This window comes from Lolium perenne, chromosome 1 (genome assembly GCF_019359855.2).
Source record: "Lolium perenne isolate Kyuss_39 chromosome 1, Kyuss_2.0, whole genome shotgun sequence".
NCBI classification, from domain to species: domain Eukaryota; kingdom Viridiplantae; phylum Streptophyta; class Magnoliopsida; order Poales; family Poaceae; genus Lolium; species Lolium perenne.
In genome coordinates, this window is record NC_067244.2 from 75103529 (window position 1) to 75130380 (window position 26852).

Below are 26852 nucleotides of genomic sequence, written 5' to 3' on the forward strand. Positions count from 1 at the left end.
CTAAAACCTTGACAATATTATGGATCGGAGGGAGTACATAACATTGTTGCTTTTATCTCGGGCCCATAAAAAATTGGCGAAGCACGTTTCAATACTCAAACATGCCCGTTCCGGCGACATGTTTCAATACTCAAACATGTCCATTTCAGATGGGAGCTCGATTGCACGAACTCGAGCTTCGAGGGAAGCACTACACGTATGGGGCAGCTTCACATGGTGGGGATATGGGGATTGGGAGTCCTACTCCGGTGCTCCCCCCTAACACAAGTTAAAAGGTTATATTCTTTTTTTTTTATTTTCCAACCTTAGGCCCGTTGACCCATATCCAGCCCATGTTTGTCCGTCTGTATACATACGGTATTTCCGTTCCTGATTTGGTGGGGAAATTGGTGGGGTGACGTACGCGGAGACGTCTGCGACCATTTTTTATATGTCTTGCCTATTCGGTACACGCACGTCATCGTAGTAGTACACTATACTTACATAAAATAATCGTACAAGATAACGCGGGCCATACGGGCCTCTAGAGGGTCGTACGTACATATCAGATTTTTAAATTTTACGATCATATCCCCGCTTACGAAGGGGTATTAGAAGATCTCAACCATTATTGTTTATGACACAGCCTGAAATTTGCCAAGGGCGGAGCACCGGAGTAGAAGTGGGGGATTGGGTCTTTGATGCATGCTTGCTCGATTATAGAGGAAATGTCGTCCGCGAGTCGGTGAGAGCCCAACCGATCCACCCGATGGATTGGTCGAGGTCAGTCTTTCCCTTAGTTTCTATTGTACATTGTTTTGTTGCATGCAGTTAAAATGGTACTCCCTCTGATCCCTTTTAATTGACTTGAGTTCGGTATAAATTTGTACTAATTTGAGTCAATTAGGTTGGATCGGTGGGAGTATTTAGATCGGTAAATGAAGGTATTCAACATAACGAAAAATACTTCATAATAACATATTGTAGTTTTCTAATATTTCATAACTAGGCAATTGCACAATTTTATGTTCAAAATTTCTTAGTTTGTTTTGTGCAACTTTTAGTTTTATGGTGTCCAACAAGCCCTTTTGAAAAACCATACTCCTTGGAAGACTTAGAAATGGTAAATCCATTAGTTTATCAGTTGTCACATCTTTGGCAAGCCACTACAAACATGTTACTAGTAAAGTTGTGAAACTTCTAGATCCGGAAACCACCATAGTGATCACGAGAGTGCATTGATATGACCAAGTGGTCCAGGCATTCTGACCCTCTTGTAGCCGTGTAAACGATGTGCGGTCGCGATCTAACAAGATACGATTTGGCGTCATCAATTAAGTTTGATTGTTACTGACATGTACAAGATGTTTCTGGGAGATTTTCTGATTGGAGGCACACGGACTGCGTTAGGGTACATGCTCACGATTTCAGTAGATATCGACAATGGCCAGATTGGTTGATCCACGTGAAGTAAAAAATCACAGGACCCCAAGAGCCAGGGGAAGTTTATAAGTGCAGGTTCACAAGAATAGTATGTGCATGTGGACGACTTGTGACATATGTAACCAACAAATTGCTTAATCCTAATCAAAAGCTAGGAGCCGAACAGATGATAATCTTCAGTTTATTTTCATGGCCTGTGACTCTGCCTCTGAACTTAAATGTCCACTGGGAGATCAGAAACGTACGGGAGGAACATGACAACAGCTTGTGAGTCATTGGAACCTTCCCCTAAACAGCCACGCTAGGCTAACGTACAAGCAATCGATCGGCATTCAAATGGTTATCCAGTGCAGTTTTCTAATTCTAAGCACAACAAACGAGAGAAATTTAGGAGAATTTTCTCTCGTGACCTTCCTTGCCCTCTCCGCGAATACTCCATCTGTTTAATATTACTCTGCATCATGGAAAGAATTAGCACTACTTTGGCAGAGTGGGATGTTGATATTAGACTTGTAGAAAATTAGAGAACTATTTTTTTTATGTGGTTATGTATGTATAGTTTTGTTATTTTTAGACTATATCCTTTAATTTTGTTGAAATTCTTTTTTTTTAGGATACATGGTTTTTCATAACGCTATTTGAAATACTTATAGTAAACTATTAGCATGATATAGTAGCGTGTATAGCGTTAGTAGAAGGTGGCCGCTATTTCTTTCAGCACACTATTTTAAATATTATTTCATATATGTAAGATTTGGGCAAAGTAAAACATAAAATGGATTTGACCAATCATATAGAAAAAAAATATCAATATCTACAAAAACCAAATCAACATGATTAGAATCTTGATGTAGTATAGTTTCATATTATATACTCCACATTAGATATTGTATGTGTTGATATTTGATCAAATATTGCAAAGATTGACTTTAACCGAACCTTATATGCGGGAAGAGGAAATATGAAACGGAAGAAGTACTTCCAGAAAGTAATTGAACTTCCTTTTGTAAAGTATACTATATCTTGTGAGAGCCAGCCAAACTGATCCAGCTGCATCTGCAACATCCAATACTTGCTCTTCCTCTCGAAATTATAAAACCCATCGTTCTCTTGGACATGCTGCCTGCAAAGATTCATGTGACGAAAAGGATAGGCGGCGAGATGACTACATGCCGCATGTACTCCACCCCACCCCGAATGGCACTGATCTAGCTGCCTTTCGATGTTGACAAGTGTCCACCTCCTCGTGGCCTCTTCCCCCCGTTCTTCTCCACGAGAGCATAAAGTATGCAGAGGCCCTCCAACCCCTCGAAACCCAGCAATCACAAACTCACAATCCGAACATTCGCCTTTTACATCGTCGCCTTCCTCCTGTTTCCTGTAGCTAGGGGAGCCGAGTTTGCATTTGCTGGCCATGGGAACTGCAAGGCCGGGGCTGCCGCGGTTGCTGGCGGTGACGTTTGCGCTGGTGGCATTGTTTGGCGTCGGCGTCCATGGAAGGAACCACATACACAAGAAGCCTCATGGTGGCGGTGGTGCCGGGCACAGGGGCGGCGCAAAGGGAGGCAGCACGGTGGTGTCCTCGCCGGCTGTTCCGCCGGACGACGACGCGACGCCGCTGGTTGCGCCGCCCCCACCGGCGTCCGGCAGCATTGTCCCGTCTGACCCGGCAACGCCGGCTCAGCCGGCCGAGCAGTGCGTGTTCGACGTCCGGGAGTACGGTGCGACGGGGGAAAGCACGGCGGACGACACCGAGGCGTTCCGGGCGGCGTGGAGCGCGGCCTGCGCCGTGGAGTCGGCCGTGCTGCTGGTGCCGTCCGACGGCACGTTCACCATCTCCTCCACCACCTTCTCCGGGCCGTGCAAGCCCGGCCTCGTGTTCCAGGTACGAACCCACTTCCTCTCCAAACCGATCGAATGTGCATTTGTTTTCCTCATGTCCAAATAAACCATCAGCGAGCTAGTAAATGCTGATCAACGGGCCACGGTGGTGCAGGTGGACGGGGTGCTGATGCCGCCGGACGGGCCGGACTGCTGGCCGGCGTCGGACAACCGGCGGCAGTGGCTGGTGTTCTCCAACCTGGACGGCATGACGCTGCGCGGCGCCGGCACCATCGAGGGCAACGGCGAGGACTGGTGGAACCTCCCCTGCAAGCCTCACAGGGTACGTAAGCAATAAACTGAACTGACGCTGCAATTTCAGAACTCATATCTCTCAAATCGACACGAGACGAGGGAGCATCATGACAATGATCAGAGTCTCCAAACTCTTGCAGGGTCCGAACGGGTCCACGCTGCACGGGCCGTGCGACAGCCCCACGGTATGTATGTTTGTAGCGGCGCTGTCATAACAGACAATGTAGCCATTCTTGTCTGCATCAGCAATGCCTGATGATGCATGTGCGTGATGCAGCTGATCAGGTTCTTCATGAGCTGCAACCTGGTGGTTCAGGGCCTGAGGGTGGAGAACAGCCCGGAGTTCCACTTCCGGTTCGACGGCTGCAGCGACGTGCTCATCGACGGGCTGTTCATCAGGTCGCCGGCCAACAGCCCCAATACCGACGGCATCCACGTCGAGAACACCGAGCGCGTCGGAATCTACAACTCCAAGATCAGCAATGGTACGAAGCAGCTGGTTGCTCTTATTTTGATTGATGCAGTGCAAGCAATTTGTGCGTGACGTGAGGCCAACGATGTTTGTTTTGCATTATAGGTGACGACTGCATCTCAATTGGGACTGGGAGCTATGATGTGGACATACAAAATGTAACATGCGGCCCTGGGCACGGCATAAGGTATCCCTTCTACCCTGTTTTCCTACCGCTAACACATACGATCTGAAAGCAACACTTTTTAACCCTCTCTGAATGCCCAATAACAGAGTGGACGATCTGCCTTTTTGTTGGTTTGGAAAACAGACACAAACCATATTCTCCAGTATAATACCACACCCATTTCTACAAAACAAACGAAATCGTGCAATAGAATAGAGCCAATGTGAACTGAATTCTGAATATGATAGAACTGTCGTGTACATATACAACCAATCCGTGCGTTTAGTATGGTGGGTGGGCACCAGACCAGAGGTACGGTTCAGCAGAAAACAACAACCCGTGAGGAACATCCCAAAAGGGTCTATAAATGCATGACGGACTCACCTTAGCTTCCACCATTTCTCTTTCCCCTCGTCTCCTTGTGCACCGTGATTCGGTGTCCTGGTCCTAGATTACACGTGCCAAATTTTGTCAACTACTCAACTACTAGGTTAGTCACATGAAACAAAGGTTGCTCAGATGAAAACCACCTTTAAGAATTCATTCACTTCTAGGAAAATCCAATTGTACATTCTCCATTGCTACTTATAAAAATACTTTCGATATTTCAATGTGGATTACACATACAAACTTAAATGAGTGAACAAACATGTGTCTATGTACATGTCATTTAGAAGGAAAAAAAAGAAATGAGTTGTTATAATTAAGAACGTATGGTGTGCTAGTGAAAGCATATTACAGTCACATTGAGGGGCACTCACCTTGAATTTTTGCAGCATCGGCAGCCTGGGCGTCCACAACTCGCAGGCGTGCGTGGCGAACGTGACGGTGCGGAACGCGGTGATCCGGAACTCGGACAACGGCCTGCGGATCAAGACCTGGCAGGGCGGCATGGGCTCCGTCTCCGGGATCACCTTCGACGGCGTGCTCATGGAGAACGTGCGCAACTGCATCATCGTCGACCAGTACTACTGCATGGACAAGCGGTGCATGAACCAGTCCACCGCCGTGCACGTCACCGACGTCTCCTACGCCAACATCCGCGGCTCCTACGACGTCCGCAGCGCCCCCATCCACTTCGCCTGCAGCGACACCGTCCCCTGCACCAACGTCACCATGTCCGAGGTCGAGCTGCTGCCCTTCAGCGGCGAGCTCGTCGACGACCCCTTCTGCTGGAGCGCCTACGGGATCCAGGAGACGCCCACCATCCCGCCCATCTCCTGCCTGCAGGACGGCATCCCGGACTCCCTCCTCGACAACCCGGATCTCAAGTGCCGATGAGGCCCTAGTCAGGTGCAAAGTTCAGACTGTTTTTGGTTCAGATAGTTGGGTATGTATAGCGACTACAGGCATTATTCGAGTCTAGTGGAGTTGTACATGTGTGCTTCTCATCTGCTCCCTCTCGGTAAAGGTTGTACGTACGTGGCACCCCGTTAGCTCCTAGGCAAATGAAATTTGTTGGTCTTGGTACTAGATTCCAGTCATGCTATAGTAAAATTTGCATTTTATTGTGTTAGTAGATTTCAGTCTGATTTTCATGATGGAGTTCAGTCTGGACTCGTAATGTTTTCTGTTTTATTACCAGAAGACATTTCCATGTTGTATCACATGACGTAGAGGAAATTGCATGTACCAGCAACTCTTGGGACAAACTTTGCACAAACCAGTGACCAAACCTAGTGTTCAACAGACCCGCAACTCTGAGATGTAATTCAGTGCATGGAGCTCTAATTATCAACTTACAATGTGTAGCAGCATACCTGGCAGCCGCCATGGCTTGGCGTGTGCTAGCCCCATGGGAGACAGCTTCTTTGCTCCAGATTTGCCACATCTTCTTGCAACAATGATCAAAAAGAAGAAAGCCATGCATAATTCCATTAAATATGGCTTGATGGCAACACTAACAGCAGATCACATAATATGACTTAGCAAAAAATGAATCTGTTGCATAACGTGATCAAAGAGGATGTTCCAGTAATTTGTATATAGGAACAACCAAATGTTGTTAACATCGGCATAGTAATTTCAAAGAAACCTGACTATGCACATAGTAAAATGAATCTGTTGCATGATGCTGTTCCACTTGCAATGCAATTGGCCATCGTCCATGTTAGCAGCCACCTGACTATGCACACAATCTGCAATGATGACACTCTCTTGTGTACCAGTAATCAAAGAAACCGTAGACCTCTCCATCCAAGCTTCATCATCCAACCTAACCTACGGATACAAATGGCATCAATTAGTGAATCATACACATCAATGGCTCACCAATTTGACAAAATCAAAATACCGACTTTGTTTCCTTTCCTAACATTTTAATGATCACTCTTCTAAAGCACAACTCCATAGATTGTAATGATCGCAGATGGTTTTGTGCGAAATAAAGTGTTACAGAACAATAGCAGAAACCAATAACATTGAAAATCAAGAGTATTTGGAAAAGGGGGTGGGCTTAGTAAGGATATACTTACTGCGTGAAGGAGATTGGGTCGATCGATACAATCGTTACGTCCCTGCCAATGGCCGGCGGCCGAAGTCGCTGTCCCCGTCGCCTCCGAGTGGCTCGTCAACGGGGTCGCTGAGGAAGAAAGGAAGCATAACCGGGACTTCCGGACCGGATCAGCAACGTGCAGCGGCCCCCATCGCCGGCCGACTGCCGCCGCCGCTGTCTCCGTCACCTCTGGCAGGTCGCATCTGGCCGCACCCTCCTGGGAAGAACGGAAGCAGAGTAGTCCGGGGACTACCAGCCCAGCTCGACCAGGTCGAGCGGCCGCGCCACCGACCGGCCGCTATCCCCGTTGCCTCCCGGTTGTTGCATCGCGCCACTGCCTCCGTCTGGGATCGACGCCTGGTTCGGCCGAGGAAAAACGGGACTGGCTGGTTCGACTAGTCTGCCCGTGTTTTTTTTTTCTTTCCAGCCACTAAATAAACAGCCAATGCCACGATGCTCTAGTAAAAAGTAGGGAAAGTGCTACAAGTCCAGATGAATGTCCAAGGCATGGTAACTTTGTTCGTGTGTTTCGCAAAAAAAAAAAAAAACTTTGTTCGTGCCCAAGTGAAGCTGAATGTGAGGAAGGTTTTAGCGCGGTTTGTCACAATCTCAAGAGATGGCAAGAGAGAATTTTATCTAAGTTAAATATGAGAAGATGCCGAGGTATTGTGGTGCTTGTGGATTTGTTGGACACTCTCACCTCGAATGTGGAACTGGAGACCATGATGAAAACAAACTCAAGTGGGACGAATCTTTGCAAGCTGAGTGGTCTACTTGGCATGGCCGTGGAATGGGTGGAAACTGTGGAGGGGGCCGAGGTGGCCATGGTGGTAGGACTGATCTGTACGGCAATGGAGAGGGAAGAGGACGTGGAGCCAACGGGGCTCGCGGTAGAGGAGGTACGACATCCTGGAGGTTTAATGATCTTGCTTACGTCGATGGTGTTGCTCAAGCCGAGGATCCACTAGCTGATACGAGCTCTAGTCCGGTTAAGAAGCCTAATGAGGAGATGGATGATAATGGCTCCTCAGACTCAACTGCGATGAAGAGTCTGGAGATGAATCAGTAGGAAGAGGAGGAAATTTTAGGTCAAAATAAGGAGATCATGCTGCAGCTATGGTGGTGGATGGTGTTCAAAGCCCTGCTACTGCTGGTACTGCAAAGGAGGACAATTCTAGAACCAGACGTTCTAAGAAGGATGGAGCTATCTCCCCTTCGCATGGATCGGCGGGCTCTTTCGAGGAGCCTATCCGGTCGCAATGAGGATATTAGGCCTCAACTATCAGGGTCTAGGTAACGCCCCAACAGTTCGTATGATCTCTGATCTTCAGAAGGGAAGTAACCCCGAGGTGGTTTTTTTTGTCGGAGACCCACCTTGATGAATATCCACCTGAATGTCAAGAAGGAGATTAAAGATGGATTCTAAAATTATAAATTCGAGTAATGGGAGAGTGGAGGTCTGATTACATGGAAAAGAGAGATATGAATTCAACAAGTGTTTTCAACTCCAGATTATATAGATGTCCATGTTGACGAGGGCCAAGGACGGATTTGGTGCCTTACTGGTATATATGGCGAACATCGGTGGGAAGATAAGTATAAAACATGGGATAAAATGAGGGAACTCAAACATGACTCTAATTTGTGGCTGATTCTTGGAGATTTTAATGAGATCCTTTTTGTGCATGAGAAAGAAGGAGGAAATCAACGTCCAGTTTCGTTCTTGCAAGCATTCCGTGATGCCTTGACGGATTGCGAGCTTGAAGACCTTGGTTTTCAAGGGGGGAAATTTACTTGGAAGAGAGGGAGAATTAAAGAAAGACTAGACAAGGTTGTGTCTAATGGGGCTTGGGTCACAATGCATCCTGGGGATGTGGTGTTACACCTCGATTATACAAAGTATGATCATTGACCAATTCTCATGGATACTGATCACCAACTAGTGACTGTTCATAGAATTGAGACGCGATGGTTTGAGTCCAAATGGCTGCATGAGGTGGGATTTCGTGATGCTGTTACAACGGCATGGGAAAAGGTGTGAGATGCCACTGTTGGTGGCGTGTTAGCCAATTTAGGGCACATGCATAAATCTCTCCACGAGTGGGATAATTATGTTCTAAAAAAGCCGCATAACGTCTTCGTTGGATGTAGCAAAAGATGGAGAATGCAATGAATGGCCCGATGAATGATGAGAATGAAGCGGTTGCAAAGGAAATGGCGGACTTGGTCGAGCTATTACTTGAACAAGAGGAGATACCTTGGTTATAGCGTTCAAGAGAAAATTGGGTATAGCTTGGTGATAGAAATACTACCTTCTTCCATAATTTTGCCTCAGCCCGTCCAAATAAGAACTATATCAAGAAGCTCAAAACTGATGATGACAATTGCATGGAAAGTAGGAAGCCTCTAAACCAGTAATCTATGATTTTATAAAACCTTTTTTTACTTCCAAGGTACATGACCTTGACCGGGAGACGATGGCAAAAAATTTACCAAGATTCGCTGAAGCTCTGAACGAAAGTTTATTAGCTCCATTCTCGGCAGAAGATGTGAGGAAAGCTATCTTTAGTATTGGAGATCTTAAAGCGCCAAGGCCGGATGGATTGCACGCAGATTTTTATAAATAGTTTTGGGATGTTTTTGGAGAAGAAATAACCACTGAAGTCTTGCAGACGCCGAATACTGGGATAATTTCAGAAGGCTGGAATGATACTATTGGTGTGTTGATTCCCAAGGTCAATGATCCTGAAAATATTACACAGATTCGCCCAATAATCTTGTGTAATGTTATCTACAAAATTACATCCAAAATGCTAGCTCAGAGATTATAGGCAATTCTCCCTGAAATCATTGCTCCTACACAAAGTGCCTTTGTCCCAGGGTGACTAATAACTGATAATGTTCTGGTGGCGTATGAATGTATCCACTCAATCAAAATAAAGAGATCTAGCACTAATGGAACATGTGTAGTCAAGCTTGATATGCACAAAGCTTATGACCATGTTAAGTGTATCTTTTTGGAAAATATGGTGCGATGTTTGGGGTTCACCGAAAGATGGATTTCTCTTATGATGGCTTGTGTCAGCTCGGTTAGGTATGAAGTGAGATTCAACTCTGATGAAACTGATATGTTCACTCATACTAGAGGCCTCCGCCAGGGGATCCGCTATCTCCATATTTGTTCCTCCGTTGTGCGAAGGGATTATCCGGTCTTTTGTTGTATGAAGAAGAAGATGGTGGCATCGATGGGATTAGGGTGTGTAGAAATGCACCGTTAGTATCACACCTGTTATTTGCTGATATTCGCTTATTCTCATGAAACTTGATATGAATAATGCAACTTACTTGCAACCAACATTGGATGCAATGTCTGTTTTCCTAATCCCAAAAGGAGTTTGCAAAAGTATGATGGATGCAATTTCCAGTTTCTGGTGGGGGGGAGGGGGTGATGGTAATAGCAATAAGATGCATTGGTTGCGAGGTGGAAGGTTTTCTACCCCAAAAGTGATGGCGGCATGGGTTTTAAAGATTTCCACTCTTTCAATTTGGCAATGCTAGCTAAACAAGTTTGGAGGCTGACTAATGAACCTGACTCTATGTGTGCTCAGGTTCTAAGGGCTAAATACTATCCCCATGGTGATATTTTGAAACTGGCCCAAAACATGATCATCTTTTACTTGGCAAAGCATAGTGGCTGGGCTCTCTACTTTTAAATGTGGATTTATTTAGAGATTTGGCAATGGAGAAATGATTAATATGAGTACAAGGAAGGTCATCTCGCCTAGGCTGGTGTGGTTTATACGAAAGTCTCTGACTTGAGAAGTCATGTTACGGGACAATGGGACGAGGAACTCCTAAACATGTTGTTTTGTACCGTGGATAAGGAATGGATTAGACAGATTCCGATTAATAATCAGGAATTCCAAGATTTTGTTGCTTTGAGTCACCCAAAACACGGGCAGTATATGGTCAGATCGGGGTATCATATGCAGTGGGAGTATCAGTTTGGAGCCAATGCCTCACAAATGGCTTCTCCTAGTGTATCAGTGACGAATCCTGTCTGGAAATCAGTCTGGAAGCTACATGTCCCAAGCAAGGTTAAGATTTTCATATGGCACTCTCTTCATGGAATCATTCCATTAAAATGTGTATTAGCAAATCACCATATTGGTAAGTCAGGGGAATGCCCAATATGCAATCAGGGAACAGAAACGGTCGTGGATCTGCTCTTCCTATACAGAGATGCAAGCCTTGGGTCTAAGTAACTTGACTGAAGAAGCTACAAGTGTTGACAGATCCAACTCTGTGGTCCCAGAACATCTCATGAGGCTTCAACATAATATCATGCAAGGTTTGGAGAGTGTGTGTTTAAAGGAAGTGATCGTTTTGACATGTTGGTACCTTTGGTGGATTCAGACAAAAAGAACCCGAGATGAATTTGTCCCACCTATCTATAAGTGCAAACTTTTGATTCTTTCAATTGCCGACTGACGAGGAGGGGCCAAGAAAGTACTGCCACTTGGACTAGACCGGAGACGCGTATGATGAAATTGCACATTGATGCTGCTTTCTACTTGTAAGAAAGAACATGGGTTGCGAGTGCTGTGGTCCGTGATTACGAGGGCCGGTTTGTAGCATAAAAGACAGTTCTATTACCGCATGTGGCGTCGGCAGCGATGGCAGAGGCGGAGGCCATGCGTCAAGGCTTGATACTAGCTGAATCATTACGCAGTAAGCGCATTGTTGTTGAATCGGACTCGATGGACATAATAGAAGCTTGTTCTGGAGGACAAATCTATCTGGTGGAATGAATCTTCTATAATATTTGCGGACTGTGTCGACAAAGTGGCTTCCATTGGCGAGGTGTCCTTCAATTTCTGTCCACAAGAAGCAAACAAGGTGGCCCATGAGCCAGCTCGTCATAGTTTTAGCAGCAAAAATTCTTGTACTTAGGACAATGATCCCCCTAGGTTCCTTCTAGACAAGTTGTTAAACGATGTAACCAAACTTTGATCTTGGAGCAGAAAATTTCAGATACACTCTTTTTCTTCTAGGGTACCTAAGGGGACTGGAAGGTTTTTAATAAGGCGGCTTGCTAGCTTAATATATTTTCCAGTTACCTAAAAAAACAGCCAATACCATGATGGAACCCATACTACAAAATAGGCTCATATTGGATTCCAGTTATGATACCGTAGAACTTGCATTTCATCACAATATAGTAGATTCCAGCCCGATTTTAATGATGGAGTTCAGTTTGGACTCATAATGTTTCCTGTTTCGCCATGTCTAGATCTTAGTCATTTTGTAAAAAGGGAAGAGCCGAGCATGCCAAATTTACATTCAGCTCAAATATAATTACAAGGTGCATTACAAATGTCTGTAGAGAGGAAACTTGAAGAGCTAGAGCTACAAGGCAATTGTCTTGCCGATGAGAAAATTCATTAGTATCTCTTTTGATATGATAAACTTGTGTTTGGAGCTCTCTTGAAACCTATAATTTACTATTTGCTCTCTTATTACCAAGGTAGGATATGTAGTTTTTACTGATACAACTGCTCTTGACAAAGTAAGATTGTCTGTGAGAAAAATGACCATAAATGGCTTGCAAACGGTGTGCAATAGTTGTCTCCAAGAGTAAAGCTAGGGCTTGAGCATGCAATGGCAACGACAACGGGGCCTTGGCTGTTGAGTCTTGAATAAGAATTGTTGCCATAAGTTGGATTTCCTTAATCTCGCAATGAACTCCAAGACCAGTGTGCGCTCTTCCTTGAGAACCAGGAACTACTTTTGTCTTCCATGTTGCGTTTGAAATTATTATTTTTCCTTGTATTGACAAATCCATCTTGATTGGTTCCCCTTGCTTGATCATCACAAATTGAGATTCCTCTTCACCTACATTTCTTGAAGCCATGCTTGGGTTAGTGCCATGGGAAGAGAATTGCACCGAGCCATAAACCTGTAGTACATTAACCATCTCCATGTTCTGGTTGATATCATTCACCATATGATGGACCCGTTTTGGGTGGCTCTATTTTTTGTTAAATAAACAACCATTACTCATTTTCCAAATGCACCACATAAAAGTCAAGATGTTTTGAAGATTGGCATAAGGATGGTTCATGTTTAGAATTTTTAGAATCAGTTGAGTGGGAGAATCAGTATTAGCAATAAGCATATAAGTTCTTATATGCCATGGTCAGCTCGAAGAAAGTTGTAAGTGAAGGAAAGATGTGTTTGGTTCTCCTCCAATCCACACGTGTGATGACCCACAAGTATAGGGGATCACAACAATCTTGAAGGGAAGTAAAACCCAAATTTATTGATTCGACACAAGGGGAGGTAAAGAATACTTATAAGCCTTAACAACAGAGTTGTCAATTCAGCTGCACCTGGAAAAACACTAGTAATAGGGGTGATGTGAAAGTAGCAGTAATATGAGAGCAATGGCAAGCAGCAATAGCACAGAGGAGATGACACTGAAAATATTCCAGTGCATACTTGACTGTAGAGCAATGATGATGACAGAAGGACCGGGGTTCCTAGCTATCTAAACTAGTGGTAACTCTCCAAATAACATATGTTGGGTGAACAAATTACAGTTGGACAATTGATAATTGTGAGGGCATGAAAATGCATGCTATGATAAGATAAAGGTTACTGTAGTATTTAATTGGGCATTACAACATAATACATAGAACGTAATCCCACTGCGTCTATGACTAATAATCCACCTTTAGATTATCATCCGAACCCCTTCCAGCATTAAGTTACAAGCAACAGACTATCGCATTAAGAAATGTGTCTAAAGTAAACAATAGAATTATCCTTAGACCAAACATTGTTGTTTTCTCCCTAGTAGCAACAACACATCTACAATCTTAGAAGTTATTGTCGCTCTTCCAGAAAACTGGAGGCATGAACCCATTATCGAGCATAAATACTCCCTCTTGGAGATATATGCAACTACTTGATCAAGGTAACTACAAGTACCGGAGAGCATGCAAGATCTCAAATAACAATAGTGTGATAACATGATGAACAATCTGATCATAATTCCACAATTTATCGGATCCCAACAAACACAACACCGATTACATCATATGGGTCTTAATCATGTAAGGCAGCTCATGGGATCATTGTATTGAAGTACATGGGAGAGAGAGTACCAACTAGCTACAACCGAGAACCTGTAGTCCAAGGGGAACTACTCACTAACCATCATGGAGTCGAAGTGGCAGCGATGGAGTCGATGGAGATGGCTCCGAGGGTCGATCCCCGTCCCGGCAGGGTGCCAGAATAGGAACTTCTGACACCCAAAACTCGTCTGGACGATGACGGCAGTGACGGAACTTTTCGTGGATGGAGGCTGGATTCTTCAGCGTTTTCGCGTCGGAGGCAATTTATAGGTGGAAGGGCGAGGTCGGTGGGCGCCAGGTGGCCCCACACCACGCCTTGGCGCGTCAGGGCCTGGGCCGCGCCAAGGAATGGTCTGGCCGGCTCCTGACCCCCCCCTCCGTCTCTCCTCTGGACTCCGTCTCCGTTTAGGTAAAATAGCAACTTTGGCTTTTGTTTTGTCCAATTCCTAGAATATTTCCTGTACAACTTTTCTGAAATACAAAACAGCAGAAAGAACTAACTCTGTGGCATCTTGTCAATAGGGTAGTTCCGGAAAATTCATAAAATTTCCACGAAGTGTAAACAAAACATATTGGAATTGGTGTAAAACAAACATGGAACATCTAAAATTATAGATACGTTTGCAACGTATCGACGTGCTACAAAGTTTGCTAATATATTCGTTGTACTTACCTGCTCTTGCACTAGTTGGCATCACCTTTCGCCAGTAATATCTACCCAAATGCTTGGAATCTCAGAGTTATTTGATTGTTCTTCCAAATTTGAATTATAATATTCTTAGTGGAAGGGTGTACCTGTCGTGGTCTTGGCTCTCCTTGTTCCTGCAAATTTTGAAGGCAAGCACGGTATGCACTTTTTAAATTGCATTTACCCAGTGTTCATTTTCAACACAAAAAATATTCATCCTACGAGCCTATGATTGGAGTATTTTTTTTTGTAATGGTATCCATGTGAGCTTGGAAGAGAGAGTCAATGATATGGTGGTCCCAAGTTTGTTGGTTTGGGTTCCAAAGGTCTTTCAATTAAGCTGGGTAAGTGAAGTTACCGGGTTGTATGATTAAATTATCATAGATGTGAGCCTAGTCGTTGCACCAAGGAGTGTGCTCCACATGGAGATACAACCTTCTGAGAGTTGGTAAAAGGAATGAGCCTTTAGAATTGATAGGATTTTGATAATGGAGGCCTACAGAGAAGATTTGGGAGTGTTTGCATTTGGGCGTCAAATGGAGGAGTCGGGAAAATATTTAGATTTCAAAACAACATGGAGGAAATCATGCAAATGATCTGCAATTCACCAAGTTGCCATCAGAATGAGACCTTGATTCATTGCCTGCAAATTTCGGATTCCCAAACCTCCTTCATTTTGTGATGAACAAATATCTTACCAAAGCTCTCAAGCAAAGAATTTTCGAATTCGTTTGCTCCATAATCCCATTCCTCCAAAAATTCTAATGATAATGTAAGGTTTTTAATTAAATTTTTGGTGAACACGATATTAGACATGTAATAGACATGGATAGAAGAGAAAACATATTTTATAAGCTCTAGTCTAGCCACATGTGAGAGTTGGTTAGCTTTGTAAGTTGAGAGTTTGGATTGAAATTTGAAATAAACATAGTTGTAAGCACCAGTTCTATCCTTACCAGGAATGATGAGTGGATGTCCAAGATGAATGAAATTTTCATCAATGTCCGGGAGAGAGAAAAATTAATTGATGGTTTGGTGAGTGCTTACCGAGATGTGTTTGTTGAATATAACTCAAGATTTCCCCTAGTTTGGTGTTTGCCTAGATTGGAGACATAATTCATACAATATTTGCTTCATTCTCAAGGCCTCTTGTTCCGTAGCCTATCCACATACTAAAATATCATCTTCAAAGAGTAGAGAGTGGATAGGAGGAAAATTTTGTTCTAAAGCTATCCTTGCAAAACAGTTGTCATACATGGCTTTCTGCAGGGCAATAGATAGTTGATTTGTCGCAAGGACGAATAAGTATGGCTGGGACAAGGGACACCCTTGTCTTGCTTCTGTCTCCTCGGAATTTTGCAAAAGGATTCCCATTAATAACAACTAAGAAAGTCGGCGAAGAGACACAAGCATGTATAAGATTTATGAAATGATCATGCAACCCTTTACGTGCTAGTGCTGCAATCATGAAATTCCATTCAAGCCTAGCGAAAGCTTTGGCAAGGTCAATTTTCAGCATGAAAGCTTTATCTTTCCATGAGCTAAGAGAAAAAGAGTGGGTGATCTCTTGAGATACAATGATACTATTGCTTATGTGTCTTCCTTCCGTAAAAGCTTGTTGAGAAGGATGAATATAGTCCGACAAATGAGGTTTTAGTCTATGAGAAATACATTTAGAAATAATTTTGTATATAACATTGCAAAGACGATTAGGCCCAAAGGAACTAGCTTTTTTTGGATATGGAGCTTTGCGAGTATCATTAATATGGGCTGGCATGATACTTGTTCTAAAAGTTTTCTACCTGTTGCATGACATCCGGTCCTATCAAATTCCATGTATCAATGTAGAATTCAATATTAAAGACATACGGTCCTGGTGAAGTATTTATTTTAATGTCTTTGAGTGTCTCGAACACCTCTTTTTCATTCGGAATGGAATATGTGTAGTCTTGCGTATCTTGTGTAGGTTGTGTATGGATGAAGGGCCTTCCATTGTTAGTTTGTCGAAGCAAAAAATAGATCTAAAGTAGTTGACAAAGGTATTTCTAATTCTATCGGGCATCAATTATAAGACATTGTTTTCATACTTAACAATGGCATGATGAACAAAGAAGTATTTCTTTCCACATCTTTAATCCATTGCTTCTTTGCTCGGTGCATATATGAATATGTCCGTTTTGTCATTGTTTGTTCATACCTTGTCACCAACGAAGCTTCCATAGTATTGCTCATCCAAAAGGCTTCAATTGGATTTGTTTGATTTGGTCTTCTAGATTGTTTAGTTGCTTCAAGGGATACCTTTTCTTACACCATATCATAAGAGAACCTGAAAGATGGTTAATCCTATTCGAGAAAGATTTATTATTTGAAGCAAGCTAAACATACATGTTGTAAATCTTGTTTTTTCAGCCACCAATTTTCAAATTTAAAGCTTTTTTTATTTCTTCTAAGCCATCCTTCCGTGGACAGAAGAATGGCAACATGATCACTTAAACTTTGAATGAGGGGCATGTTATAAACATTTGAAATAGGATAGACACTACATGATTCAACGTTGACCAAACATCTATCTAGCCTTTCGAAAGTGGGTTTGAAGAGAAGCGTTTGTTAGTCCACGTGTAAGCCGGTCCATTAAATCCAAGATCAAAGAATCCACATTGTTTACCCAAAGATCGGAAACCATTCATGCGTGATCGATTCACATTTTAGAGGAATTCTTGTCCATATCACACAAAATTTTGTTCATATCACCAATACAAAGCATAGGCAAGTTACAGTTATAGTATACAAACAAAGCTACTTGTTCCCATATATAGCTAGTCTGCTGATGGCGGGGATCTCCATAAAAACTTACTTTTACTAGTACTATTAACACAAGTCTGCTGATTGTATGTATTCAGGTAAGACTAACAATAGATGTCGTTTAGTGATTCTTTCAAAGTATATTACACGTTAACAATGAGGTCTATGATAGCTCAGGGAAAGTCAGCCAAGTCTTCTTCCTTTCGCAGATCAACGGACATTGCGCCCATTGTGAGTCTAAAGAGGCCGAGAAGTTGGGAGACCCTATAAATCCCCATCCGGCAGGATGGCGGGTTCAGGTGTCTATGAGGGATTGTAACGAGCTGGCCTGAGACTAGATGGGAGAATCAGCTGACAGAAAGTGGTTTACAAAATGGTAGGTGTGTGGGATCATGGAGAAGGAGAGGATATTATACTGGGCCTCAGAATAAATGAAGCGTGAACAAGAATACCGGACCCTGTTCGTAACGAGGATAAGAATCTCCTATGAAAAAAGTAACGCACCTCTGCAACATGTATTAAATTGTGGCTTATCACTCCCTTTTCTAGGGAAGAATTGTGGACGCAGAAGGAAAGGAACTCCAAAAATCTCTAGACACCCTATGAAGGTTGATTGACACAAATTTTCAAAATAAAATCAACTTTTTGAAAAGATGTTTACAATAACTTGCATTAGCCAATGATTGTTTGATCCACGGCTATAGTTAGCATGAACCACATATTCCTATATATTAAACTTGCTGAGTACAACCGTCCTCACCCGTTCCTTCTAAAATCCCTTGCTTAGATTGGGAGATCATTGAAGAAGAATCTCCTGTGAAACTCGAAGATATATGAGTCAACTACTACAAGCGGCATAACTCAATTAGCGAAGTCCATGGAGTCAAACTTCTACACTAATTATGGTGGAGACATAGACTAAGAGAAGAAGGGACCAATTTCCTCATCCTAATGTCCACCTGTAGTTTCTTTAGCAAGCCAAGTACCTTTATAGGTAGAGCTAGTGATAAACCTAGTCTACAAGTTATTCTTCTAGATTTCTATTTGTAGTTTCACCTCATTGTAAGTAGGAGGTTGTGATGATCTTTTGTAAGGAGTCAGAGTTGTAATTTTACAGTCATACCTTGGACTCGTGATGTTTTTGTTGTACCGCTGAGGGATATAATACTACTAGAACGGTGCTTTATCGGTGTTATGTTAATGACTTGCATAATATAACATGCAGTGGTATGTTGGTTCACCGCACACACCTACTTCTTCACCCTTACGGTGTTAAGTACCATTATATTCGTGATATTGCTGCGCAAGTGATACATCTCCAACGTATCTATAATTTCTTATGTTCCATGCTAGTTTTATGACAATACCTACATGTTTTGTTCACACTTTATATCGTTTTGATGCATTTTCCGGAACTAACCTATTAACAAGATGCCGAAATGCCAGTTCCTGTTTTCTGCTGTTTTTGGTTTCAGAAATCCTACAAAGGAAATATTCTCGGAATCGGACGAAATCAACGCCCAATATCTTATTTTCACCGGAAGCTTCCAGAGCACCGAAGAGGGACCAGAGGGGAGGCCCAGGGCCTCCACACAACATGGCGGCGCGGCCAGAGGGGGGGGAGGGGGGCGCCCCCTACTGTGTGGGCCCCCAGGACCCTTCCGACTCCTCCTCTTCGCCTATTTAAGCCATCGCAACCTAAAACTTCGATACCAATAAGCCACGATACGAGAAAAGTTCCAAAGCCGCCGCCATCGCGAAGCCAAGATTCGGGGGACAGAAGTCTCTGTTCCGGCACGCCGCCGGGACGGGGAGTTGCCCCCGGAAGGCATCTCCATCGACACCACCGCCATCTTCATGACCGCTGCTGTCTCCCATGATGAGGAGGGAGTAGTTCTCCCTCGAGGCTAAGGGCTGTACCGGTAGCTATGTGGTTAATCTCTCTCCCATGTACTTCAATACAATGATCTCATGAGCTGCCTTACATGATTGAGATCCATATGATGAGCTTTGTATCACTATCAATCTATGTGCTACTCTAGTGATGTTATTAAAGTACTCTATTCCGCCTCCATGATGTAATGTTGACAGTGTGTGCATCATGTAGTACTTGGCGTAGGTTATGATTGTAATCTCTTGTAGATTATGAAGTTAACTATTACTATAATGGTATTGATGTGATCTATTCCCCTTTCATAGTCTGACGGTGACAGTGTGCATGCTATGTTAGTACTCGGTCTAAATTGCAATGGTCTATTATGCACTCTAGAGGTTACTTAAATATGAACACCGGATGTTGTGGAGCTTGTTAACTCCGGCTTGAGGTGTGCTCTTGTAGCCCTACACAATGAATGGTGTTTGTCATCCAACAAGAGAGTGTAGAGAAAGTAGCATTTATTTATTCAGTTATGTGATCAATGTTGAGAGTGTCCACTAGTGAAAGTATGATCCCTAGGCCTTGTTTCCAAACATCGAATCCCCGTTTATTTACTGTTCTGCTACATATTTACTCGTTGCCATATTTATTTCAGATTGCTATTACCACTCATATTCATCCATATTACTTGTATTTCACTATCTCTTCGCCGAGCTAGTGCACCTATACATCTGACAAGTGTATTAGGTGTGTTGGGGACACAAGAGACTTCTTATATCGTGATTGCAGGGTTGCTTGAGAGGGATATCTTTGACCTCTACCTCCCTGAGTTCGATAAACCTTGGGTGATTCACTTAAGGGAAACTTGCTGCTGTTCTACAAACCTCTGCTCTTGGAGGCCCAACACTGTCTACAGGAATAGAAGCGTGCGTAGACATCAAGCTATTTTCTGGCGCCGTTGCCTGGGAACGAAGGAAAATTACACCACAGAGATTTCTACCTCCCACGTCAACTGCGCGCCAGCAGTAGACAGCAGCAAGCTTAACTGAAGGTATGCAAGACTAGTTCTCATGATAATCTCGCTAATATGATGACAAACCTAGTTGGTGTTGCCATGATTGAGCTTTGATCAAATTTGGTTGGTATAACTGAGTATTTTCTTTGTTGTTCAGGGAGAAATCTAGGCAACCGTTTCATGCTACATGATGAAATTTGTGGTACGGATCATCATCACCGTTTATCAATACCTCTTGTAAGCCGCCACTAGGGTTTATCGCTTCATGAAAATCTACGATGTTGTCTAGACAATCGCATTAGTGGGTTTTTTTTTGAGCTCATTGGAGGGGGTTTTCCACCTTAAATCCTTGTGTCCCCTCTGTTTGATTTGTTCGTTCTCCGTTCTTTTGTTTATCACGTTTATAACAATTTTAAATTTATTTTTATGAATTTCCACACAACATATAAGTATATATATATATGCACATGTACATACAACCAACAATTATTCCAAATATGCAACTAGGAATGAGAAGAAAACCAATCAATAAAGAATTACATCATACACACACACACACATCAAAAGCTAACTGCACACTGTTGTACTTGCACACCTACTTCTTCACCTTGCCTTCCACGACCCCTTCGTTCCCGGCCAGCATCATGTATTTGTCTTTCCTGGTTTGTTCGGTGAGCTCGAACGCAAGGGCCTCGCCGAGCACACGCTGTACTCGGTTCGCCGCCTCGATGGTTTGGCTTTTGTTGTGGTCCTCCTGACTGTTGGTCGAAGTCGCAGTACGAACCGGGTCCAAGAACTCGACGCGGTAGTCCGGCCGCGGATTCATCATGAAGTACAGCGGGTCGAGCACCTTGGACGCCGGCTTCGTGGACGTGCCGTAGAACATGTCGACGTTCGTCTCGAGCGCGACGGGCGTGACCTCGGCGGTGAGCTCGGTGAACAGCGGGCTGAACCTGAGCAGGTACGGCTCCCGGCAGGTGGTTCCCTCGGGGCAGACCACGAGGTCCCCGCGCGCCAGTAGCGCCGCCATGCGCCGCCGGTCCTCGTCCCGATCCCGGGTCAGCCTCGCCGTGCGGATGGGCGCGATCAGCTCGGAGACGGGGCTGACGCTGTACGTGACCGCGGTAACTGGCTTGTTAAGACATGCCGCGACAGTGATCGGGTCCAGGAGGGTGCGGTGGTTGCACACGTAGAGGCGGCCGCCTGCCTTGCTTTTCTCGGTGGCGTCGATGGGCGGGCCGGCGATGACGCGGGAGCGCATTCCGGTGAGCGCCCCCAGCGGGATGGAGACGCAGTAGGGTAGGAGGCTGTACGCTAAGCTGCGAAAAATGGCCAGGACGATGCCGAACGGGAGGTATGTGTACATGGCGATGGCGGCCGGGAAGGTCGGCGTGAAGGCGAGGCGGCCGTCGTGGAAGACCAAGGGTTTGGGGTACTTGTCCCTCGGCAGTGGCTGCCATGACTTCTTGTCGGCCTCGCTCACAGCATAGGTTTCCTGAAATAAAGATGCTGTAATTTAGTGTAGTTCATATTTAGAAGGTTGTTGATTGTTTATATTAGGGAGAAACGAAAATCTATCTGGTCGCTAACGCTTTCAAGCTAGTCAATGTGCTAATGGATCAAATCAAGACAGAAGGGAGGCAATGGTCTTTAGCTAGTGCAGGTCGCTTAATCTTTCCCGTGTAGTTAGAAGGTCGAGTAGTCTATTTTTCTTCAGTTTCTGTGAACCGCTTGGTTGTTCGCTTGGTTGTTCTGTAAACTCTAACCACTTTTGTGGTTTTTTCCTCGTCTATTTTAATACTTGCAAGGCTCTGTTGCATGGTTCGAAAAATAAAAAAAAGAAACAAAAATCTGCAACAAGTCTCGCTTAGTAGTTAGTACACATTTAGACTACCTGTAGTTTTCAGTATGCTACTTTGATTCATTTTATTTTACAACTTTATGTTATAAGTATCGAAATTAATTTTCGAATTTTAGTAAGTAAAAAAATAATGAAATTTAAATGTAGGAAAAATTAGACTGGATAATGATAAATCTTTGGGCGGTAAAAAATCTGAAAATTTAACGACAAGTTCTTGCTACGAGGTATGTGGGCGCTAAAGTAATTAAGTATGTTTCATTCTCTGATCGTGAATATGCTGAGATACAGTACCGTTTTCTTGCTCCAACTACTTCACTATCCACCCCAGTGAAAAAAATAATTACTTCAACTATAGCATGAAAGTAGCTGGCAATATATATTTTAACATCTTTACTTAGGAAGCTGTCTAACATTACTCCGCACGACACCTAGGTAGGTATCCGTTGCCACCAAACTTCAACTAAGAGGAGGATATGCTAGCTTGAAATATGCTCCTATATATCATATGCCCCAAGTTTCACACCAAACGCCCCCTACCCATTGCTTTCTACAAGTCATCTCAGAAAGTCAAAATAAATAAATATTGGTGACATGCAGCTGATTTATTTATTTTGCTTAGATGTGCGATTCCCAGGTAAGTCCGTTCCGAAATATAAGTTTTTTTTTACAAACCTACTTATTTTGCTTTTGGAACCGAGGTAATATATAGTACCCTGGAACTTCATGTACACTCTAGTCCATACGTACTTTTTTTTTTGCGGGTAGACCCATACGTACACGGCATGCATATGATATGTCTCGGTGCTAATTCACAATCCAAATATTCGACTTATGTACTTTATATCTCAGACTTGTGCATATATATTGCCATATAGCATGAATATCGAACTTCTTCTATTAGCGAAATAAATTTGATCATTGCAACAATGTGGTTGATCTAACAAGGACTTTGAACTTGCAGTCTTGCACACATACATACGGGGACGCATCCTAGCTGCTGCACGAATAGTGTTTTCTTGTGAATATTCCTATCCACCGTTACCAAATTTATCCTAATTAACCAGGGAATGTTCGCTACGGCGAACTTAACTTTCTGACAGATAGTATCATTGCGTTGCACATCTCTCGACCTAGAAAGTTTACTATCTGAATATTAAGGACTTCCTTATAGGCAAAATATGTACACGATCGAATAACAACTTAGTTTAAAATGTCAATATGAACCGTAATTATTTTTGTTCTTCCCTGTGCAGATAGTATACGACTAATTATTCATTTTCTAGTTTTAGCTTTGTAATAACTTTGTTACTGCAATGACAGGTTTCTTGCTTTTCTCGGATAACTATAAGACTCTTTTCTTTTTGCGAGCGGAATGACAAGAAGACTCACCTTGCAGTAATACGAAAACAGATGGTTCATCCTGCTGCCAGTTCCGACAAGCCCAAACGCTTCCTCATGCTTGCCCTTGTTCATCATCTCCTTCATTTCCTCCCCAACTGGAGCTCCATCCGTCTGGAGGGTTAACGCTTCATCTACGATAAACCCGACGTAACGCCCGGCGACCGCCATGACCTCCTTCCCCACCACGGTGTCCACACGAAGGTACTCCTTCAAGAACCCTTCGGCCATCACCCTCGGAAACAAGGTACACACCGCCACCACCCTCCTCGCGTCCTTCACCGCGTCTAGCCCTTCCATGGCCATCTCTTCCAAGAAGAGCTTCGGCAGAACTGCCTTGCCAACCCTAGCAACTTCCTTCTCACGCAGCCCAAAGAAGGTCACCATCACCATGGCCCTGAGCCGCATGTCGCCGCTGAGGAGACACATGAAAGGATAGGAGAGCAGGAGAAGGAGGCCGCGAAGGAAGCCGCCAGCCTCGACGGCAACGAGCATGAAGTAGGCGAAGGTAGATAGCCGCGACCGTAGGAGCCACGCCTCTACGTCGACTATTACCGTTTGGCCTTGTAGGTTTTCTGCTGGCGGCGAAGATGTAGTAGTCTTCGCCGTTGTTGCTGTGGTTGGGTGGCGGTAGTGCCGGCCTGAGAGGTTTCGCCGGAGGAGCCGGCGGATGGGGCTAAAGGACTTGCGGAAAGGAGAGGGCTTCTTCACCATGGCGGTGTGCTTCACGTCGCTGTGGTTGTTTTGCTTGTGAGGTCTGCAGTACTTGCGGGTGGTGTACTTATATAGCACTAGGGATGGCAACTAAGCAAGTACTCGGTGGCCAGAAGCATTTGAAGTTTGACCGGTCTTTTGTTGGGTGGAGTTGGAGGAACAGGTAGGACTAGGGGAATGTATGAGCCGTGTCAATGTTGACATGGCATGTATAGCTGTCCAAAAAGGTGTATTGCAGGATACTGTCAGGCTGGCCATAGTGGGTAGTATCATATAGTAGTATCATGTATATGATACTTTTCTATGATACTAGATCCATAATGCATAGTATCATAGGCTAGTATCATAGTTTTGCTATATTAATTGATTTTTAGAATCCCAATACAAATTTGTGTACAAGATTTATTTGATACTAAATTTTCTCGTGATATGCGCTATGATACAGTATCTACCTATGATACTCTAATCTTCTCTCTCATGCATAATTACCTGCCACATCAGCATTTTTGGTGGGGCTAGGATGCATGATACTAGCTATGATACTAGCACTATGGCTAGCCTCAGTGAACATATCGATGCTTTTACTCACCAACTTATAGCTAATTGGAGATTGTACTAGTTCATCTTCCTTCGAGGCTCATGCTTCACGATGCATCATTTTTAGTTCAAGGTTGCTTTTCATTCGAACATTAATGAAAAAATTTTCACCTTATCTTGTGGAACAATGGGATTCTTTCCTTTTTTTTTTTCTGGTATACACATATACTCCAAAGGAGGACGGTGAAGCAACACTTAGAGAAGATGTGTGATCCCGACACCGTTCTTTGCTTGCATAGTGGACAATTTGATCTTTGGAGGGATCGATCCAAGGTTTCCACACCGTACGTGGTGTTCATCAAGGTTGGAGTCACTCCCTAAGAATGTGCCTTGTAAGGGGAGGCCACGGAATATTGGCCATTTGGCAGAAACTTTCAAACGATCTGAGCATCAGAATTTTTGGCACTCCAAATATGAACGATTCTTTCTTTAATAGCTCTCATCCAAAACGGCGGATATCCGTTCCACTAATGTCCATTAAACAATATTAAAAATCGACCCGGAGGACATCCCTATCGGTAAGGGTAGAAATTGTAAAAATTATTTCCTACTGAGCATCCAAACTGAGGCTCACTTAAGGAAAATGCCGAATCATAGTTCTGGATATGATCATGTATACAGTTAAAAGAAGTGGTTTTACTAGTATTCGTCTATATATGTCCAAAGATATATAATATTTCATTGTTATATTCGGCAACTATCTGCACCTAGCTAGTACCTCTAACCACCAACGGCGCCACCGCCCAATCCAAGGATTTTGGGTTTTCACCCGGGAGCATTGAACATGGGTGGGGAGGAGGGAGCTCGACGACTCATGAAGGGATGAGAGAGGCTCCCAAAGTTGAATACCTCCTAGAAGCAAGTATGATGTAATTTTCAATGTATTTATAAATATATTGAACAGTCCTTATATGATCATTTTATATGCATCATCAAATACGAGATTCAGTTGCGGAACAATTTGTATTGTTCAACCTAGATTTCCCTCTAATCATCAATGTTGCGCAGGACACGCGACTTAGACTAATGTGCAAGTTTGTAAATGACCCACTTCCGCTTTTCATGGGCATGATGGTGCTAATCCAACATACACACACTTGGCTAGAGTGTTTAGCGAGTCAGACAGACCCACATTGAGATGCAACGAGCAGTTCACCATTTGTATGTGTGAATCAATGTAATGCTTAGACCTGAGGTGATCGCACGATCCGTGTTGTGGATCACCCGACATAGATTTTTGTCACACGATGTGTTGTACCAGGGGAGTTATAAAGGCAAAGTTTGGGCCTATTATGAATCAAGTTGTGTGATGCGGGTAACCTAGATGGGATTTTGTCCCTCCGACTAGATAGATATTATATGGGCTCTCTCGGATGACTAGATTCGGAAAGCATGGCCATATGCGACTCGGTTAAGTGTTCACTGAGGCCAATGACTAAGAGTTAGTCGGATAAATTACATATCACAGATCGAGAAGAGAGTTGAGATATTAAAGAAATGGCAATATCTTATCTATATCTTGAAAATATATATCACGAGGACAAAAGAACTTGGATGTAAGTCGTATTGAAAGGTTAGTCGTCATAACTCTATGTTACTTTGGGAGTCGGTATTCTCTTCTAGGAGCTAGCCACTACTGACTAATCGATTGTGAGTGGGAATCCAACTGTGTCCAAGTCACCATGAGCGTGTAGGGTGAAAATTTTAAGAGCAAGGATGAAGTCGGATGTGATCCGAGTGAAATGGAGTCAGCCGAGTAGGACTCGAACCAGACCAGGACTAGGTCACTGAGTTGGACTCACGGTGACCAGAATAGAGTTTCAGTACGAGGGCAAAAAAAACCACACTCACTCCCTTATATATATTGGAGGCAGCGGCATATAGATGGATGCAAGACCACTCTCATGTGTTGGTAATCCTAGTGCTCCACTCCAGTCCAGCTACTGATACGGATCTAGCAGTCCGCCGCTGGTGCTTCCTCTGGTAGGTGTGGATATCGCTGAGCTGATGTACGTTCAGCACTTTGACAATATTATAGGATTGGATCGGATTGATATTACACTTCCTCGACG

At 43.7% G+C, this 26852-nt stretch overlaps 2 protein-coding genes and 1 long non-coding RNA gene across 3 annotated transcripts; 1 reads left to right on the forward strand and 2 right to left on the reverse strand.

Annotated features, from left to right (window-relative positions):
* Positions 1-2549: 2549 nt before the first annotated feature.
* LOC127293520 (polygalacturonase At1g48100) lies at positions 2550-5712 on the forward strand. Its single transcript, XM_051323164.2, has 6 exons — positions 2550-3307; positions 3419-3586; positions 3699-3743; positions 3836-4043; positions 4136-4217; positions 4973-5712. Exons 1-6 carry the CDS (start codon positions 2837-2839, stop codon positions 5475-5477), a joined length of 1479 nt encoding a protein of 492 aa, XP_051179124.1. The 5' UTR covers positions 2550-2836; the 3' UTR covers positions 5478-5712.
* Positions 5713-6145: 433 nt separating this feature from the next.
* On the reverse strand, positions 6146-8547 carry LOC127293523 (uncharacterized). The gene is made up of 2 exons (XR_007845901.2): positions 6671-8547; positions 6146-6416 (listed from the first exon to the last, which is right to left on the reverse strand). It is a non-coding gene; the product is annotated as an uncharacterized lncRNA (long non-coding RNA).
* Positions 8548-20680: 12133 nt separating this feature from the next.
* Positions 20681-24236, reverse strand: LOC127293529 (probable glycerol-3-phosphate acyltransferase 3). Its single transcript, XM_051323172.2, has 2 exons — positions 23461-24236; positions 20681-21705 (listed from the first exon to the last, which is right to left on the reverse strand). The coding sequence occupies exons 1-2, from the start codon at positions 24181-24183 to the stop codon at positions 20806-20808; spliced, it is 1623 nt and encodes a 540-aa protein (XP_051179132.1). The 5' UTR covers positions 24184-24236; the 3' UTR covers positions 20681-20805.
* Between the last annotated feature and the right edge of the window lie 2616 nt (positions 24237-26852).